Source organism: Prosopis cineraria, unplaced genomic scaffold, assembly GCF_029017545.1.
Source record: "Prosopis cineraria cultivar Desert tree isolate PC_DT_omini unplaced genomic scaffold, ASM2901754v1 PC8, whole genome shotgun sequence".
In the NCBI taxonomy this organism is placed as follows: domain Eukaryota; kingdom Viridiplantae; phylum Streptophyta; class Magnoliopsida; order Fabales; family Fabaceae; genus Prosopis; species Prosopis cineraria.
This window is the reverse complement of record NW_026555339.1, coordinates 33,253,891-33,271,815: the sequence shown is the minus strand read 5'-3', so window position 1 is coordinate 33,271,815 and position 17,925 is coordinate 33,253,891. Positions and strand designations below refer to the sequence as shown.

Below are 17,925 nucleotides of genomic sequence, written 5' to 3'. Positions count from 1 at the left end.
TTTTATAAGATAAGTGTTTTTGATTGTATGTGGTATGTTGCATGAGTCCGCAAGAATCCATTGAGTGTGATGAGATGGTTGGTGTAAGCTATTGGCATGTGTGGTTGAGTTGGGACACCTCATTTGTGAAATTTTGTGAAAAGTTGGTCATAATGGGTTTTAGTGTCTAACTTTTTCTATAAAAAATGAGTTTGAATGTGAGACTGGTGTCATTAGCTAGAGCTAGGAGGAAGCTCCGTGTAGATACCGAAACCACCTCAATCGAATGTCGGATGGAGATTTGAAACGCATCAGAAGTTCGCACCCTGTGCTGTCATATGACAACACTGATGCTGTTAATTTTGTGCAATGCACCGCGGTATATGGCTCAAAGAAGACATGTTGCAGTGCACAAGCTGTAAGCCACGGCACATGAGATACTTTATGAATAAAATCTATTTTTGAGTTTAAAAACTCATTATTTTGGGTCTTAATTGATTTCCAAGCTTTCACTTTACTTTCAAAACTCTGATTTGGGCTTTTTGAATCATATTTAAGATTTGAATCATTAGGATTGAGATTCCTTTAAAAGGATTTTGAGAAATTTCTTTTATAAAACTTTACAACCTGGTAATCCTTTGAGGGTTAAACCTTGGATTACCATGATTTGAAGAAAATTATGGTTTAACCTTGGAGAGGTTACACGTGGGATGCACTGGCTCAATCTAAACTGGCCTGCCACCAATTAAGGATGATAAGACTCCAAGTAGACCTTCAGAGACTTGGAGGAGGAGGTAGTATACAGCAGCCACATCTTTCTAGGAGTAGTAGCTGAGATGAAAACCTCATCCCTTAGTAATGAGGCAAGCTTATTCTTCCAGTCCACGAGATGTTTGTACTAGGTGGGAAGGTAACGATCCGAAATGTTAAAAGCCTTCAGGTTGTAAGGACCAACTCTACTAACTGAAGAACTCGAAGACATTCTTCAAGTCAGTTAGCACATGACCACCTAGAAGGCAAGTAAAGGGGTGGTTAGTGTGGGAATCTTCAGGGAAGGGTTCCTGACGGAGAAAAGGGAAGTAGGCCGTCATCCACAGCATCAAGAACCAGACGGGCCTATAAAAGTTGCTAAAGGGCTTCTTCATCAGTGACTCCCTCATGCTTTCATAAAGGTGGCACAAAAACATTATCCCCAGGGCTATCTGATTGCCGTAGATAAGGGACTAGGCAATCCTCAAGTATAGCTGCATAGGCTTCCCACCCCCTGGGGCTAGGATCCACTGGCTCAGCAGAATGTAGATGAAGACCAGGTGCTCCATAGGGGTGGTGGGCTCGTCGATTGGCTTCTTGGAGAATAGCTCCATGATCTTCATATAGGAGCTTGTAGGGAATGCTTCTAGGGGAATGCGTAGAAGTTCTCCTCCCTGGTGATAGGTAGCCCTAGGTACATGAAGATGTCCCATAATGTGATGGACATAGGGCTCAGCTCAAATATGAAGGCGTTACAGCCCAGAGCCCATAAACTTAAAAAGGCCATTGAAAGGTTGACCAAGATGTCGACATCAGCTAAGAATAGCTGAATAAGATCATATAGACCCATCTCCTTCCACTAGGATGCACAAGTTTACTTTAAGCATCTCACCCAATTGACCCAAGTGCGAGGAGATTGGGGTCAATTCCTAAGCTTTCGGCAAGACGACTCAGGAAAAGGTGAGGTCATCCAAGCCAGGACCAAGTTTTGGATTGAGGTCAGCAGTCATGGATTTAGTTGAGTGGGGACTGTCATGTCAAACAAGTTGGGAGAAATGGCCAGGTACTTGATGTCACTCTTATTGGAAATTTGAAAACTCCAAGGAGAAGTACTTGAGAAAAATAAAGAATAGTTAGTACATTTCCCCTAATAGAACAAAAGGGCTAAACAGGAAAAGTAAAAAGCTTACCAAAAAGCGACTGAATCAATGAACGAAGAATTCTCCTGTAATGAAAAGAAAGAAATATCAGAATGAGGACCTAATCCAAGGGAAATAAGGGTTTTAACAATCAAATACGTACCATTACAAATCCATCGAGTGAGGCAACAATCAAGAAAATTTTCGGTAGATGTGGAAGATAAAGCAGCAGTAGAGGTGATGGCAGAAGTGAAGGAAGCCATTTGAGAGCAAAGGAAAGATTGGAGCAAGGGAAGCAAATGCTTGAATGTCAAGAAACGGCAAAAAGGGCAAGAGAAGTGACCAAAAAAAGAAATAAGTTTATATTAACAAAGGGCGCTCAGAGACAAAGTGACATTTTAGTTTTTTCAAACTTGCCACATGGCTTACATTACCAACTACTAGCACACAGGCGGCATTGTTTAGGCTAAAATATAAAACATCGCTTAAATATATCACAATACTAGTTGGGCTGAGTAACTGAAGAGTTAGACCCAATATGAATAAAGAGGCCAGCCCTAAAGCTCAATGAGAGGCCACGATGGAATAAACATGCCGAAATCTCATCAGCTACAAACATTGGACTATTAGTACGAAAAGACACGATCTCAAGTAATGCCAAAATCTATGGACTTCGTGCCCAAGTATCTCGGTAAAACAGGTTGATTACCAAAATGGAGAGCACGAAATAAAGACCGCGCCATGAGTTTCGTGAGATCCTTCATTCTTCAGTAAAACCTGCTAGGTCTTAAGGGAGAGGCTACCACCACTTTGACACTATAAATAAAAGACTAAGATACAGAAGAAAGGAATCAACACTCAATCAAAAACTCATTTTTAATCCTTTTGCCTTCAGTTTTATTAGTTAGTTTTACTTTCAATTTAGACTTGTAACTTTTTACATTTCAATAAAAATCAAAGACTTGTTCTACCAAAGCCTTGTGTATCTTTTACATCCGAGTGAATTGTGGTAAGGGAGCTCGAGACCATTTTGTTATCAATTGAGACCCAGTGTCTCTAATACGCCTAGTATTTGTTGTTCATCACGAACAATAGATATAAACTTTTAATTACTTTAGTGTGTGTATCTTATTCTTAAAATATAGGCAATTATCTTGGGGAGTCAAAAGTTATCTTGCATTTTAGTGAAGTTTAGTTGAATGTGAAGGTTTAGGGTTATCTTTCTTTTCCCCCATCACAGTATGCATATTTTGCTTAGTTGAATGTGAAGGCTTGAGGCTTTGGCTTGACTAGTGAAATTAGTAAGAAATTTCAAGAGAATGAAGGAAACTATGGGTCTATTTGAAATTGTGTTGGTTTTATTATTTTGAAAAGTAATATTTTATAGAATATGTTTTGAAAAAAAATTAATAAAAATAGGGTATTTTTTTATTTTTTCTTGTTATCCAAAACAATAATCTTAAAACACTTAAAAAATATTTTTATTTTTCTATTTTCTATAACAATATTTTTTTCCTCTTAAACACTTTTTGAAAACATGTTATGAAACAGATTTTTTTTAAAATTTTGAAAAACAAAAAAAAAAATATATTCCCAAACTGGTTACTAACACAGGCCTTATATTTTGGCTTGGATTAGAGCTTAATCAAAATATATGAATTATGGAATTAGAATTCAAATATTTTCATTGGGCAAGGAATTTGGGAAACAAAATATTTTGTTTAAAAGCTTGAATATAATACGATGACTTTTTATAAAATATATGTTTTAACACTGATCCATTTTAATACTAATTAAATAATATCGATTGATATGGATGGAACTAATAATATTGATATTGTTTAGTGTTTTTTTTTAATTTTTAAGTGAAAATATTTTTCATAGTTTTATGAGAAAGCGAAACTTCACTTAAACTCAAAATCTAACTTCTCTTAAAATATTTGTGCATGTATATTTTGGATTCAATCATAACACATGTGAATCTTCGTACTCTTTTCTTGGATTAAAAGGCACTAAAAGCTATACCAATCCTTTAATTAATTACTACTACATTTTGAGAATGTGCACAAGGGAATTATATATATCATTTGGCCTTTTTGCCTTTTGTCTTTATCATTACAAAACACGTATAATCTAAAATTAACTTTTATGTCATGAAACGATATAATATGATCACATCTAGGTTATTGTACTCTTTTGATCACTTTATCTTTTTTTATCCCCCCCCCCCCAATATTTTGGCTTCGAGATTATGATAAAAATTAATTTTTTCGCATTATGTAATTCTTCTAGTGATAAACAATATTTTCCCTTTGTAAACACGCTTCAATTTCTAGAAGATTGCACTGATATTCAATTAATCCAAATTGAGGTCAAACCAATCAATGTCTCTACAATATCTCTTCCTACAAGCCATGGCTAAGCTAAACAGCTTCAAACACAAACCATTGTTTACAAAGCAAATTTTATATCTTATTGTGATGGATTGAGTAACCATTTTTGATCATATATATAAAAAAATAAATAGATGTGTCGACCTTTTGGCTAATAAAACTTCAAAAGAGAATTTTAATATTATAATATATGACAATCTATTTTTGATTGTACAAACTTTTATGCTCATGGATATGACTTGATCTTAGTTTTCTTATACGGTTTTTCAGTAACTTTGTATTAAAAATTAAACAAGTGAATTTCATCATTAAAAAAAAACTTTTAACAGTGACTTTCAACCTTGAACTTTTTAAAATGATAATTAAAAAAAAATCACCACTGAAAACAAGACATTTAAAAGTCATTAAACATCTTCATCATATTTTTTTGTCCTTGAATGTAATTTTTTATTTAATCAAATAGTTAGAATTTTAAGACATTAAATATGTTATATTATTGTATTTTTTAAAAAAACCTTATTAATTACACTTAAAAAATTAAAAATACCTTATATTCTAAACATCATATTTTAAAAATGTCTTATAATATTAAATAAAGGGAATTTATATTTTGTTTTAGGAGAAAAGTAAGATAGAACTGTGACATTGTAAGAATCTTTTTATCAAATCTTGCATAAGATATTATTGATATATTTTAATTTTAATTTTATTTAATACAAGCTCAATATACTGCATGCACGTTTAGGGAGTTTTATTTTATTTATTACAATTATTACAGTATTATCATTATTATTTATTTTTGAACTATTCTCTTCTCTTTACCCAAATATGTTGAACTTTTTGTTTTAGGATAATTTTCCACAGAACTTGGATGTTGACTTTACAACACGTTCCTTTGAATATATAACACATTTCTAATCCCAATTCTCAGGCTACCCCAAAATATAAATCAAATAATGCACCAATCGGGCATGACTAATTCTATTAACACCCACAAATTAGCTATCACAAGTTGTACTTATAAAATTACATTTTTGGTCTGATAATCTTTATTCATTTATTCATTTAAATTTTATAATTTAAAATTCGAAATTACGTTTTATAATTTATATGACTTTTAAATTGATCCATGAATCATACTTTGTTAAACGTACTTTTGTTTTTAGTATCAGAAGTGTCATTGGCTTATTGCTAGCAATAAGGAAATTTTTCTTAGAGTAGAGAGAACAAATTAAAATTTATTAAATTTGTTCATATGATTGTCATTAAACTCATTGATATTTAATAATAAAGCCAAACATTCAATTGCCCAAAAAAAAAGGCAATATGACCCAATGTCAACTGTAAACCAGACGGCATTTAAAACGTGAACCCAACAAGTGTTATTTTGTATACTAATTTCTTCAACTACTAACTAATTAATAATAATACTTTCTTTATTTAAAAATATAAAGTATTTTTAACTGACTCTCACCCTTCAATAAAATAGTTACCTACTTTTTAACTAATCCTATTTTTTTATATTTACCCTTGTTAAACACCCTATAATAAATATAAAATCATTATTAATATGGGCACTTTTGAAAAAAAAGCAATGATTACACCTCGAAAGGACTAAAAATATTTTACATTTTTTAACATCTAACTTTTCAAAAAATATTTTATATTTTTAAATAGAAAAAATATCTTTTATATGTATGATCACTATTTTCGGACAAATTTTTACACAACAAATCAACTTCAATCCCCGTGAACTTTTGTATATACAAATCAACATATAATGTTATAGTTAAGATTCATGGTCAAGGATTTTCATACACACCCTTCATATGCTTCTTAGGGTTCAAATAGAATTTTACTTTTTCACTCATAGATAAATAATATATCTCTAGATTAATTTATATCAAATTTGTTTTACCATTTTTTCTTCAAAATAAATTAGAAATAAAGAATATATAAAAATAATTCAATAAGAACACAATATTTATTAAGTTTTCAATGTTCCAAAATTATATCTATTTAAAAATATTGAGACAATGTAATTCAACATCTTTTTTCTCTAAAACTTTTTGCTATAAAAAATAACAATTTATGAATACTATGCACTTTTACAAAATTTACATTTTATATTGATTTAACCAATTTTTTAACTTGATATTTTAAAAAAATTTTCAAATATTTTAGTCAATTTCTTTCCCAGAAATATATATATATATATATATATTTAATTGCCAAGATGCAAAAATTTGTTATCACATTTTCAATAAACAAAATTAAAAGGAGATTATGGTCATTTCGGATTTGATGTTACTCCGATATCAAGCCATTGACCTACGAGCTACTATTACCCGTAGCATGATTATTGATGAACCTTCTTCTTTAACGTTCTCCAATTTCAATTAATTTTGATTTTAAATTTAAATTAAAACAAAAATCAAACCAGAGAAAATATTTTGACTACATTTCTTGATTTGCACTGGAGCCAGCAGGCCAATCGTATCTATCATTCCCCACCTATTTTTCCTCCTCCTGGTAGTCATTGTCGTAAGTTTCGATGTCCGCTCCATAATCGGAGAAAGACGATAACTGTCTTGTTGCCGTCATCATCCTCGCTCTCTAAGAATTAAAATCGATTCTTTTCCATTCCCAATTTATTAATTTTATGAATCAGAAAATTCTGTTCAGATTTTCCCTTCTCTCTGTTGTTGTCACGTTGATGTTTTTTCTGGGCTTTACTTATCATTTTCCCTGATTATTTGTCTTTCCCATTCTTATTCTGATTGATGACCTTGTAGCAGAGATGAGAGCTCTTTCGAGCTTTGTAATGGTGCTAGAGGATGGTTTTGATGTTCTTCTGCTGTAAATTTTGAAATCCCCTTTTCTTTTCGTCATTTCTTGTTGGACCCATTATTAGGACATTTTTTTTATTCTTTTGCAGCCTCTCTTCACCTAATCCAAATCCTATGTATTCAATTATTCATTAAGGTCTACATATTCATGCCTTCAGATCGGTAGAATTTTTCTCATTTGACAAGGTCCTTCAGAGACGATTTTGTTTTTGTCTCAATCCCTAAACCACCCTCTCTTTCTCTCTCTCTGCCCTTCATTTTTTTCTTGATTTATCATTGTATCGCTCGAGAAAATGTATGGAACTCAAAGCAAAATAGACCTTGCCCTGGAATACCAATCCCAAATACCAATTCTGAGGCCTAGCATCCATTCCAGAAGGGCAAATCTCACAGTAAAATTTCAAGACCTTTATGGGTTCACTGTTGAAGGAAATGTGGATGATGTTAATGTGTTAAACGAGGTTAGAGAGAAGGTGAGAGAAAGGAATCGGGTATGGTGGGCGTTGGAAGCTAGCAAAGGTGCAAATTGGTATTTGCATTGTACTATTGGCCAAGGGGGCACCAGCAGTGCCCTTAAGTCTTCCTTGAAACTCTCTGTACTAACAAATGCCATCACTCTGAAGAAGTTAATTAGGCAAGGAATCCCTCCGGTTCTTCGGCCTAAGGTTTGGTTCTCTTTGTCAGGGGCGGCTAAGAAGAAGTCTACGGTTCCTGAGAGCTATTATGATGATCTAACAAAGGCCACAGAGGGCAAGGTCACTGCAGCCACTCGACAGATAGATCAAGTGAGTACTGATGATAACTGTGATAATCACAGGATTGAGATGTGTTTCTATTTCTAGTTCTGGACATTAATTGTGGGGTTTAACCTTTCTTGCTGGATTTCCTCATTAAAGACAAGAAGTTGCATATATGTGGATCTTTTACAATTATTTAGGACCATACTTTGGTCTGAGTGAAGATTTCGTTCGTGATCAGAGTTCTCATCAAGTTTGCATAACCTGTCTTTTCATTTTTTTTATGGTGAAGTTCAGACCCGTCTTGCTGCAAATTTTGTTGGACCTATGGGTCTGGTTAATTGGTTATCATTGATGTCCTTTTATTCAAAATTTTCAGCTTTGAGTTAAGAAAGGCCTTTGAGAGTTGAAACAACTGTGCGTGCTATTTATTTATTTATTTTTTTGGTAAAAACTTCATTATATGGGCTTTAGCTCATGTCAATGTGCATACATATGTTTGAGAATATGAATTTGGTTAAGGCCACTTGTATCCTGACTACATGCTGATTATTATCCACTTGTGTGGTCATTAGCATATTTTGAAGAATGGTAATCAAATTAGTTTGTGACTTCTGTATTTTCATGTCTTTGGGATGTTATTGCGTTTTACCCAGCATTGTGAACTTTCTGGGCTTGTATAAGGGGCTGTTATCAAGGTATCAAATGCGTCTTCTTGTAAAAATGACTACACTTGCTGTGTGTTATTTTTCTTACAGTCATTCTGTATGCATATGTACAGGACCTACCACGAACCTTCCCTGGTCACCCATGGTTGGACACACCAGATGGGCATGCTGCTCTTAGGCGAGTTCTTGTTGGCTACTCTTTCCGTGATTCTGATGTTGGGTATTGTCAGGTGAAATTTGCTTCCATGTCCTTCCTCTTCTTATTAAGTATTGTTTTTTCTGATAGCTCTTTCTGTTTGGAAGGAAATTTTTTATATATTCATATTGTGAACTATATACTGATTCTTAAAATGAAGAAAATGTCTTTCCGATGAGGTTCACTTTCTTTCAATTGTTTCTTCTTCTTCTTCTTCTTCTTTTATTATTCTTGTGCAAAGTAGATCCTAAATCCTTTGTAACTAAGAAGTTCAATAGTACTTCAGGTATATGAATCACCAATGTTAAATTTTCTTTGTTTCTTACTCTAAACTGCTATCAATCCAGGGGTTAAATTATGTTGCAGCATTGTTGTTGCTTGTCATGAAGACTGAGGAAGAAGCGTTCTGGATGCTAGCAGTCCTGTTGGAAAATGTCTTGGTGAATGATTGTTACACAAACAACTTATCAGGATGCCATGTTGAACAAAGAGTGTTCAAAGACTTACTTGCTAAGAAATGCCCGAGGTATGTGAATTTAAAAACCTATAGATCTTTGTAATGTAGTAGCTTTTTTTTCAGTATTTTCTAAAAAAATTAAAGGAAAAATGCAGGATAGCTAGTCATCTGGAATCTATGGACTTTGATGTCTCCCTTGTTGCCACCGAGTGGTTCCTTTGCCTCTTTTCAAAGAGCTTGCCATCAGAGGTTAGAAATGATGCTGCTGCTGCTGCAATATGCTATGCATTAAATTGTTCAACGGAGAGATTGCATTTTCACCTATTTGAACTGAAGCTCAGTGTTACAATTAATGAATACACTTTCAAAATATAATGAAATACTTTCATGAAATTTGGTCTAAAATGGAAATGTTACATTTCTATGAAAAACAACTACTCCCTCCATTTCTATTTAAAATAGAAACTATCACTTTTAACTTGTTTTTTTATATAAGCAAAATCACATTTTTAAATGGGCATTTAATGCAAACTTCTTAAATTGCCCCTCATAATTTTATCATTCATAGTCATAAGAAAACAATTAATGAAGGATTGATTAACACAATTAATAAAGGGTATTATAATCTAATTTTTTTATTTTCAGATATAATTAATATTGTTAATCAATTTTTTTAAACTGTGTAATCCAGTTTTTTTCTCCTACAAATAGAAATGGAGGGAGTATAACATAACTACTTCCTTCGTTTTGCAATATTTTCATGCTACTGATATATATGTAAATGCATCATGTGTTTTATGGTTTCATTTTATTTCAACGTTCAAAAAAGTGTTATATCTTCTAAAGTTAATTTTTCAAATTTTGTAATTAGGCCTTAGTTTTCTTATTATTGACAATTCTTCTTTGGGTTTCTTTTCTTAATCAGACAACTCTGCGAGTTTGGGATGTTCTTTTCTATGAGGGAGCCAAAGTGATATTTAATGTGGCTTTGGCAATATTTAAGGTAGTAAGTTTAGCTTTTGTCTTTCATGGTTGTGGATTCTTACTCATTAGCATGACAGATTATAATAAGAAGAGATGCTTGAACTGTTGTGACTTATAATTGCAGATGAAGGAAAATGAGTTGCTTCTAACCCGCCATGTAGGCGAAGTAATCAACGTTCTGCAGAGGACCACTCATCACCTATTTGATCCCGATGATTTGCTAACTGTAAGATAATTCCTTTTCTGATATATTAAGCTTCAATGCTCGAATAAAGAACCATATTTTGATCAATAAATGAATGAAACTCATCTTAAATATGTTACCTTATTTCAAATCGAATATAACATACTATATATTTTATCCTGACTTCATATTGTGGCATGTCTGTAATTTGAAACAATTATGTGCTTATGCTAGATATCTTCTTCCTTTGGATGATATACCTCAAGTTTGTAACTAGGCTCAAAATAAATTGTCTTATCAGTATGCTTCCTCTAGTTTCTATTATAGGGCACCTTCTAGGAATATTTTTTGGTCCTTAATATAAGGCATATTATGGGGTATTAATTATGTTTTTCCAATATTACCTTTATTTAAACTCATTTATTATGAGAGAGAATATAATGCAAATTTGAAAATTTTTTATTTTTAGGTAAAATTGAAAGTTTATTATATTTTCAAACAAAGTTAATAATTTAACTACTTTTTCTTGATTCTGGTGAGGTAGTTGGAGGTAGAGTGAGTAGTTCTTGACTTCAATTCTAATAGTATACATCATCTCCTGTTAATGCAAAATAACTTGGGATCAAGTTTTTCACTGAAATGCGTGGAACTATTTGTGGTTGGAATTCCCCAAATTAAATGCCTGAAGGTTGCTCTAGTAGCTCAGATTTGTCAGTATCTGTACAAGAATTAAACAGGCGCATGCGTGCACAAGTATATACTCCCTCCATCTCTATATATAAATTGTTTTCTAGAAGTTTATTTTGTCCCTAAATATAGGGGCTGACAATGATATTTTTGAGTAATTAAATAATTTTACCTTTGTTTTGAAAAATAAAATAGATCATTAATTGTATGTTTTCTCTACCACCATCATGATATTATTAGGGCTAAAACTGAAAAATTATTGTGTTTTTATGTGAGTTCAATTAAATAACAAACCTTTATTGGTATGCGAGATTTGGTTAAAAACACCTTATATATAGATGGAGGGAGTAATCAACAAATTGTTACAACCATCAGCAAATAGACTACACTGTTTCTTGTGTTGAATTTGATGAAAATGGAGTTGAGTCAATGATTCTTGGATGATTTGGTCTGAAATAGATTTATGATAGTTAGATCAAGCAAGTCATGAATAAGATATGCAAGCACGTTACAGAAACAATTCAATGTGTTCTATTTCTAACATGCCAATGTCACATATTTGTTGATAATTGACCAAGTCTATCTATCTCTTATAAATAAGGTTCATCCACGAATTTTTCATCGTGAATGATTGTTTCAAAACTCTCGAGTGTGAAAAACCAAAATAAGGGGGAAAAGGATGACACAACAGTTTTACATGGATTGTGCATTGTCAAACTGATTTTACCATTCCTAGTATGTTTGCTCAAGATGAATAGTGATGAGAAATGACTCGTGACCCTACATGAGAAAAATCTAATTGAAAAAAAAAAACACTATTGGATGATAATGACAGAGTGGATCTCCTCCTTACATAAAGAAGATATAGTGAGGAGAGAGGAGATAGAGGGGGTGAGACCCATCCCTTAGGAGTGAGGATTTGGATTCATTTATAAGAATACTCCTCTTATCATACTCATAAATTACTTCCGTTATATTTTTTATTGGAACTAAATAAAATCATAAAAATCATTAACTCTGTCTGAAAATTTAATAAATCTTCAACTTTATTTCTATTAAATATACATCTTTTAATAAGATACTTTCTCTCACCAACACTTAATCAAGGGTAAAAGAAAATATTATAATAAAAAATTAATCACGTGACTTGTAAATATGACTAAAAAAATCTTTCTGACTAGAGGAACCATATTATATATTCAATAACAAGAATATAATAGATGCTGTAAAAAAAATGTTGCTTTGATATCTGTGCAACTTCTTTCCATTGCCCTCCAATGTGCACTGGTTTGGCATGCGTAATAGATAGATTGGAATGAGAAATGAAAAGATGTGATTTGTCTTTTATGTCTTAATAAATAATAGAGAAAATAATTATTGCTGAATAATGATAATAAAATCACATATCTCAACTGTTGCTTTATGGCATGTGTTTCTCCTCGCATGAAACGAAGCATAGAAGAGTTATTGTTAATTGTATGTTTGTTTGGATACAGGTGGCATTTGAGAAGATAGGTTCAATGACAAGCAACACAATATCAAAGGAAAGAAAAAAGCAGGAACCTGAAGTGATGAAGGAACTTGATGAGAGGTTCAGACGCTTGAATTCCCTTAAAAGTTGATGCCACATAACATTCATTGAATCAATCGTTTACTCTTTAAAAAAAAAAAAGGTTCAGAACAAATCATCCAACCTTTCTAGTAGGCTATCTCCGCTGCCTCAGCAGAATGTGCTTAGGGCCTTTTTTTTCTTTCTCTTTCTTTCTTTTCTTGTCAATTTTTTTTTTTTATAAAAACAAGATGTTGTACTCTGGAGGTGATTAGTGTAAAAATTTGCAGCGGGTACATCTAAAACTCCTGAATTATAATGCAATTCAAATGAGGGCATTGTGAAATTTCACTGCCTTGTTTTTGATTTGTTAATCATGGCTTCTTTTTTTTTAGGGCCAACAAAATCATCAGTATTATTACTATTGGATTGGAGGTCATATTGTACATGGAATTTGAGTTATGGATTTTTGGACTGTATATGGGCTCAGTGAGATCTAGTTTGGAGTTTTGAATTTTGGGTCAAAGACTTAATTTACCCTTAATTTTTTTTAAAGAAACGTTGAGCACTTACAGTAAAAAATGGTACAATATTCTTCCTAAATAATATTTTAAGGAATATTATTACTTTTTCATTAGGTTTTTTTTTTGGTAGAAGACTTGTAATTTATTATACTATCTTAATTTACAAATCATCCATAAATTTCTGAAAAACTAGTTAAATTGTGAATATTTAAGTGATTTATAATTTTTGAATGAATATTTTATAAATAATAATATTTAAATTATTAAATATTAAAATATTTTAACGAGATTTTATTAAAACGAATATTATTTTTAATTACTTTTTAATATTTCCAGCATTGGTAGTTTAATAATCACTTGATAGTCAATCAAAGTGATTGATTAAAATAATATTTTTTTATATTTTATATAAATAAGAAATAACATTAGTCTACTAAAATTTATTTATAATTTAAGGAGTTTAATTAGTAATAATTTTCTTATAAGGTTTTTTTATGTAATTTTTTTGGGTCTTATGCTGTAATTTTCTAGGTCTTTTTTTTGTAATTTTTAAAATTATATGTAAAGATTTGTAAGTAATAATAATATTTATATTAGAAAATATTAAAGTATTAATATTTTAACAAGATATTATTTAAATAATTTAATGTTTTTAATTATTTATTTGTATTCTTGCTAATAACGATGATCTGATAATCATAAGGTTTTAAAAATTGGATCGGAGATTAATCTAGATAATGGACTGATTTAAGGGTTAATGATCGAACCAATTTTAATTAATTTAATATATTTTAAATTATATATTTAAAAATCGTAAGATAAATTCATCTATAATCATAAAGATTAACATTTAAATAAAAATATTTATATAAAGATAAGAAAATTAAAAGCTGTTTATAATTTTTTATTTAAAATAATAGTATTTTAGAAGGTTTCATTTCATCTTCCTATTTTTTTATAAGCATCAATAGTATTTAATAATATTAACATGAATTCATAAATAGATGTTTTTAACTCCCTCTCATCCTAGATTGCTTCTCGCCTTTTGTTCCATTCTCCAATATATTAATATTTAATAATATTAAAATGGGGCCATTCAGGTGAAAAGAGGAAAAAATCGTACAGCAGAGAAATTAAGGAAATTGATCCGTAAGACTGACACAATGCATTCTTTCTTTGAGATGACACATTCGTCTTCTTCTTTCCTTCCCCTCTCTGCTGAGGGTCTCGTTGAATTGCAGCTTCACTTTCATCTTGTCTAGTGGCTTTATCATAAATCGTGTAGTTTTGTGACTGAAAAGACAAATTTAAGGTGATTTTTTGCTGCAGAATGTCTTCTTATTTTTTAAAAAATCTCTTTCATCCTTCTTATCTTCATCTTTTCTCTCATGGTCTCAACCCTTTCTTCCATTTTTTTTTTCTCGGATACCATCTCTTAAACCGGCCAAACCTATCAACTGTTTGGTTTTTACGGTTTTTCTTATTCATTGATTAGTTGACTGGTTTGATTATTCTTTAATTTTTCTACCTCACTCGGACCGAACTGATAATTGATTCCTAGTCTAATCGGTCAATTTGATCCAGTTTTTGAAACCTTAGATAACACTTAAGTGGGAGGAAGAATTGCGTGAGCTTAGAAACATGGCTACTTCATTTTTTAAGGGGCTGTTTGCTGATGAATGGGGTGAGATAGGGGGTGTGATATTGACTCATAGTTATCCTCACATTGATGACAATCTTTAGGTTGATATGTGCAAGCCTTTGATTGATGAGGAGATTACTAATGCCATTTTTTTTATTGGAGCTTTCAAGGCTCGCGGTGTAGATGGTTTTCTAGTTGCATATTTTTAGAATGATTTGAAGATTGTTTGGAAGGATGTGTGTGAAGCTATTAGGGCTTATTGGAAAGGGGAAAGGGAGATGAAAGATATCAATGGAACGCTTGTTCTATTTGTTTCTAAAGTTGATAAGCCTAAAACTATAAAGTAGATGAGCCCTATTGCATTGTGTAATGTTCCCTATAATGTTATTCCTAAGATTTTGGTAAATAGGATAAAACCTTTTCGTAGTAATTCGGTGGCCCCCAATTAGGTGAGTTTTGTTCATGGAAGACACATTTAGGATAACCTTGTGGTGGGTTAGGAGTTGATTCGTAGTATGAAGAATATGAGAGTAAAGAAGGTTTTTTTTTTTTTGTCATAAAGATAGATTTATAGAAGGCTTATGATAGGCTCAGATGGGATTTTGTTTGGGGGATCTTATTGGAAATGGAAATGAAGGAAGAGATGAAGAATTTGATTATGAAATGTATTAATACTATCTTGACCTAGGTACTTTGGACTCTAAAGGGATTAAACATGTGTTTATGAACCCTCTAAAGGGATTAAATAAGGGGATCCCCTTTCCTCCTATATTTTTTTTAGCCATAGAAAAATTTTAACATCTTGAATTTTTTATTTCTGTGATTGGTTGTTAATTAAGGGTAAAGTGGTAATTAGTGTGTGATTAGAGCTTTGGATGATTACTTAATAGTTTGGCTCATTGGGATGTTGTGTGAACAAATATGGGTGGAAGGATCATGTTTCGAGTCGAAGCAAGTGCACGTGGTGAGAATTATTCTCACCATGCCACGCTTCGTGACTTGTGTTGTATGCGCCGCGATGCATGGACCAGCAAATGACCCCTTAAGTTGTAAATTTTAGGTGATTTTCAGAAAGGAGAAATCAGAAACGCATGAGAGGAGAAGAGGAGAAAGGTTGATATGCTAGGGCAAGCCATTTAATGTCACTGTAAGGTGTTTCTGATCAATAACTTAGTGGGTAAGCAACGTATAACTCTTACCTTTCATTCAACCCAAATTTCTCTAAATATGAGTTATATAGAAATTAAATCAGTGAAATTTTAGGGGTTTGATTCTTTCTCAATAGTAATAAAAAAATTCTTGAGAGTTAAATTAGAGCTTTGTGACTGGTTTAGAACTGAAAGATAGAACTTTGAATCCATAGGCTCGATTTGGCCCTAAGCAAGAGGAAATTAGAGTCAAAATCTCATTTGAGTGAAATGAGATTAGTTGAGGTGATGTTAAGGGATAATTGAGTAGTAATAGACTTATAATGGATAAATTAAAAAGAATTTATGGCTAAATATAGTTATAAGTAGTAAAAACATACTTTTGGTCAAATCGTACTAAATGACTAAATTGTATCAAATGTGTTCAAATTGGCATATTGAGCGGGTGAGTTGAGAAAGAAAGCTTGTGATAAGCTGTAGTGGTGATTGAAATCCATGGGTGTGAACATTGTATTTTGTCTGAGAATTTTTTAAATTTAATAAAAATAATAATAAATAACCAAAAATATATATATATATAAATACAAAAATGAAATTTAATCCTTTTTAGGATTATATTTTCAAAACAAAAAAAATTTAATTAATAGGATTTAATTTTATTTTAGATAATCTTTTGTTGGCTAGGATTTTATTTCTTTTAGTTTATTAAAAAACCAAAAAATATAAAAATACAAAAATAAAATTTATTCCTTTTTAGGATTTTATTTTCAAAAAAATATATAATAATAATAACATAAAGAAGATAAATAAATTGGTCCTTAGAATCAATTTTGAAAATAAAAAAAAAATCTTGCTTGAACCTTGCAAAATCTCTTTTAAATTATCTCAATAATTTAAAATATTGGGAATCAATTTTTGAGAGTTAATTTAAAATTTCTCTCCTTAAATCTTGTTATTTTTCATTTAAAAAAAAGAAGATAAAAGATATTCTTGCTCAACTCAAAATCAGATTTCCTATTCTAATCTAATTTTTGAGACTAATACTTAAAAAAAAAGAGTTTGGAAAACAAATAAAAAAAAAAAACGAAAGAGAGGAGCAGACATAAACACACTCACGCGGGCAGAGATAGGAGAAAAAGAACATAACATTTCACCCTTATTTCCTTGAACTGCTCTGGCTGCACGCATGAAGACAGTGAGAAACAAAAATACAGAAGAGCAGAAACGCAGCACTCACACAGCAGACGAAAACGCAGAGAGAGAGAGAGAGAGAGAGAGCAAACGATCGCGTATGAAGAAGCAAAGAGCAGAACACGCACACACATACACTTTCGGCCAGCAGAAGAAAAGAAAAAAAAAACCAGAGATGCACGCACGCACGCAGCAGACAGAGCAGAGCAGCAGACGCATAACAGAAGACCAAAGGTACACGCCGAAGAAAACACAGAGATGCATGTTGCAAAAAAAAAAAAACAAAAGAAAAAAAAAAACAGAGCACAGAAGCAGCACACAGCACGGACGAAAAATGGAGAAAGGAGAGAGCAAAAGCCAAAGAACAAAGCCAGACGTGCACGAAAGAGAAAAAGATGGTGGCTTCAGCGATTAAAGAGAGCTGACCGAAAGAAAAAGAGGAGGACCTGATTTTTACTTCTAGAGGTTGGAACGAGAGAAAAAACTGAGAACGAGAGAGCTAGGTTCTGGAGGTTGAAGCAAGAGAGAGACGGAGAGGGGGAGAGGAGACCGAGTGAAGAAGGAGATTTCAAAAACAGAAGGAGAGTCAAAAAGAGCGGATGGACAATGAGAGAGCAGTGACAGTGATGAGGGGGACGAGAGAAAACCGACAACGAGAGAGAAGTTTTGAGAGGGAGAGTCAAAAAGGCCGTGGTATTTGCTTTTGGGGTTAGAGCGAGAGAGAGGCCGAGAGAGGGAGAGTAGTGGCAGCTGAACAGGGACCGAGAGAGAGGATGGAGCCAGCGGAGCGTTTTAACGAAAGAGATTTGGAAACGATGGGAGGAAAAAGATGAGAGATTTGTACGGCA

General features: G+C 32.2%; 1 protein-coding gene across 1 annotated transcript; it reads left to right on the top strand.

Moving 5' to 3' along the window:
• The first annotated feature begins 6,730 nt into the window (after nt 1-6,730).
• On the top strand, nt 6,731-12,946 carry LOC129317601 (uncharacterized). The gene is made up of 7 exons (XM_054961930.1): nt 6,731-7,895; nt 8,629-8,745; nt 9,059-9,237; nt 9,324-9,417; nt 10,094-10,171; nt 10,277-10,378; nt 12,520-12,946. Exons 1-7 carry the CDS (start codon nt 7,404-7,406, stop codon nt 12,643-12,645), a joined length of 1,188 nt encoding a protein of 395 aa, XP_054817905.1. The 5' UTR covers nt 6,731-7,403; the 3' UTR covers nt 12,646-12,946.
• The last annotated feature ends 4,979 nt before the right edge of the window (nt 12,947-17,925 follow it).

Coding starts and splice junctions, on each gene's coding strand:
- LOC129317601 (XM_054961930.1), top strand. CDS start 7,404: ATGTATGGAACTCAAAGCAAAATAGACCTTGCCCTGGAATACCAATCC. Junction 10,172..10,276: donor TGGCTTTGGCAATATTTAAG/GTAGTAAGTTTA, acceptor TTATAATTGCAG/ATGAAGGAAAATGAGTTGCT. Junction 10,379..12,519: donor ATCCCGATGATTTGCTAACT/GTAAGATAATTC, acceptor GTTTGGATACAG/GTGGCATTTGAGAAGATAGG.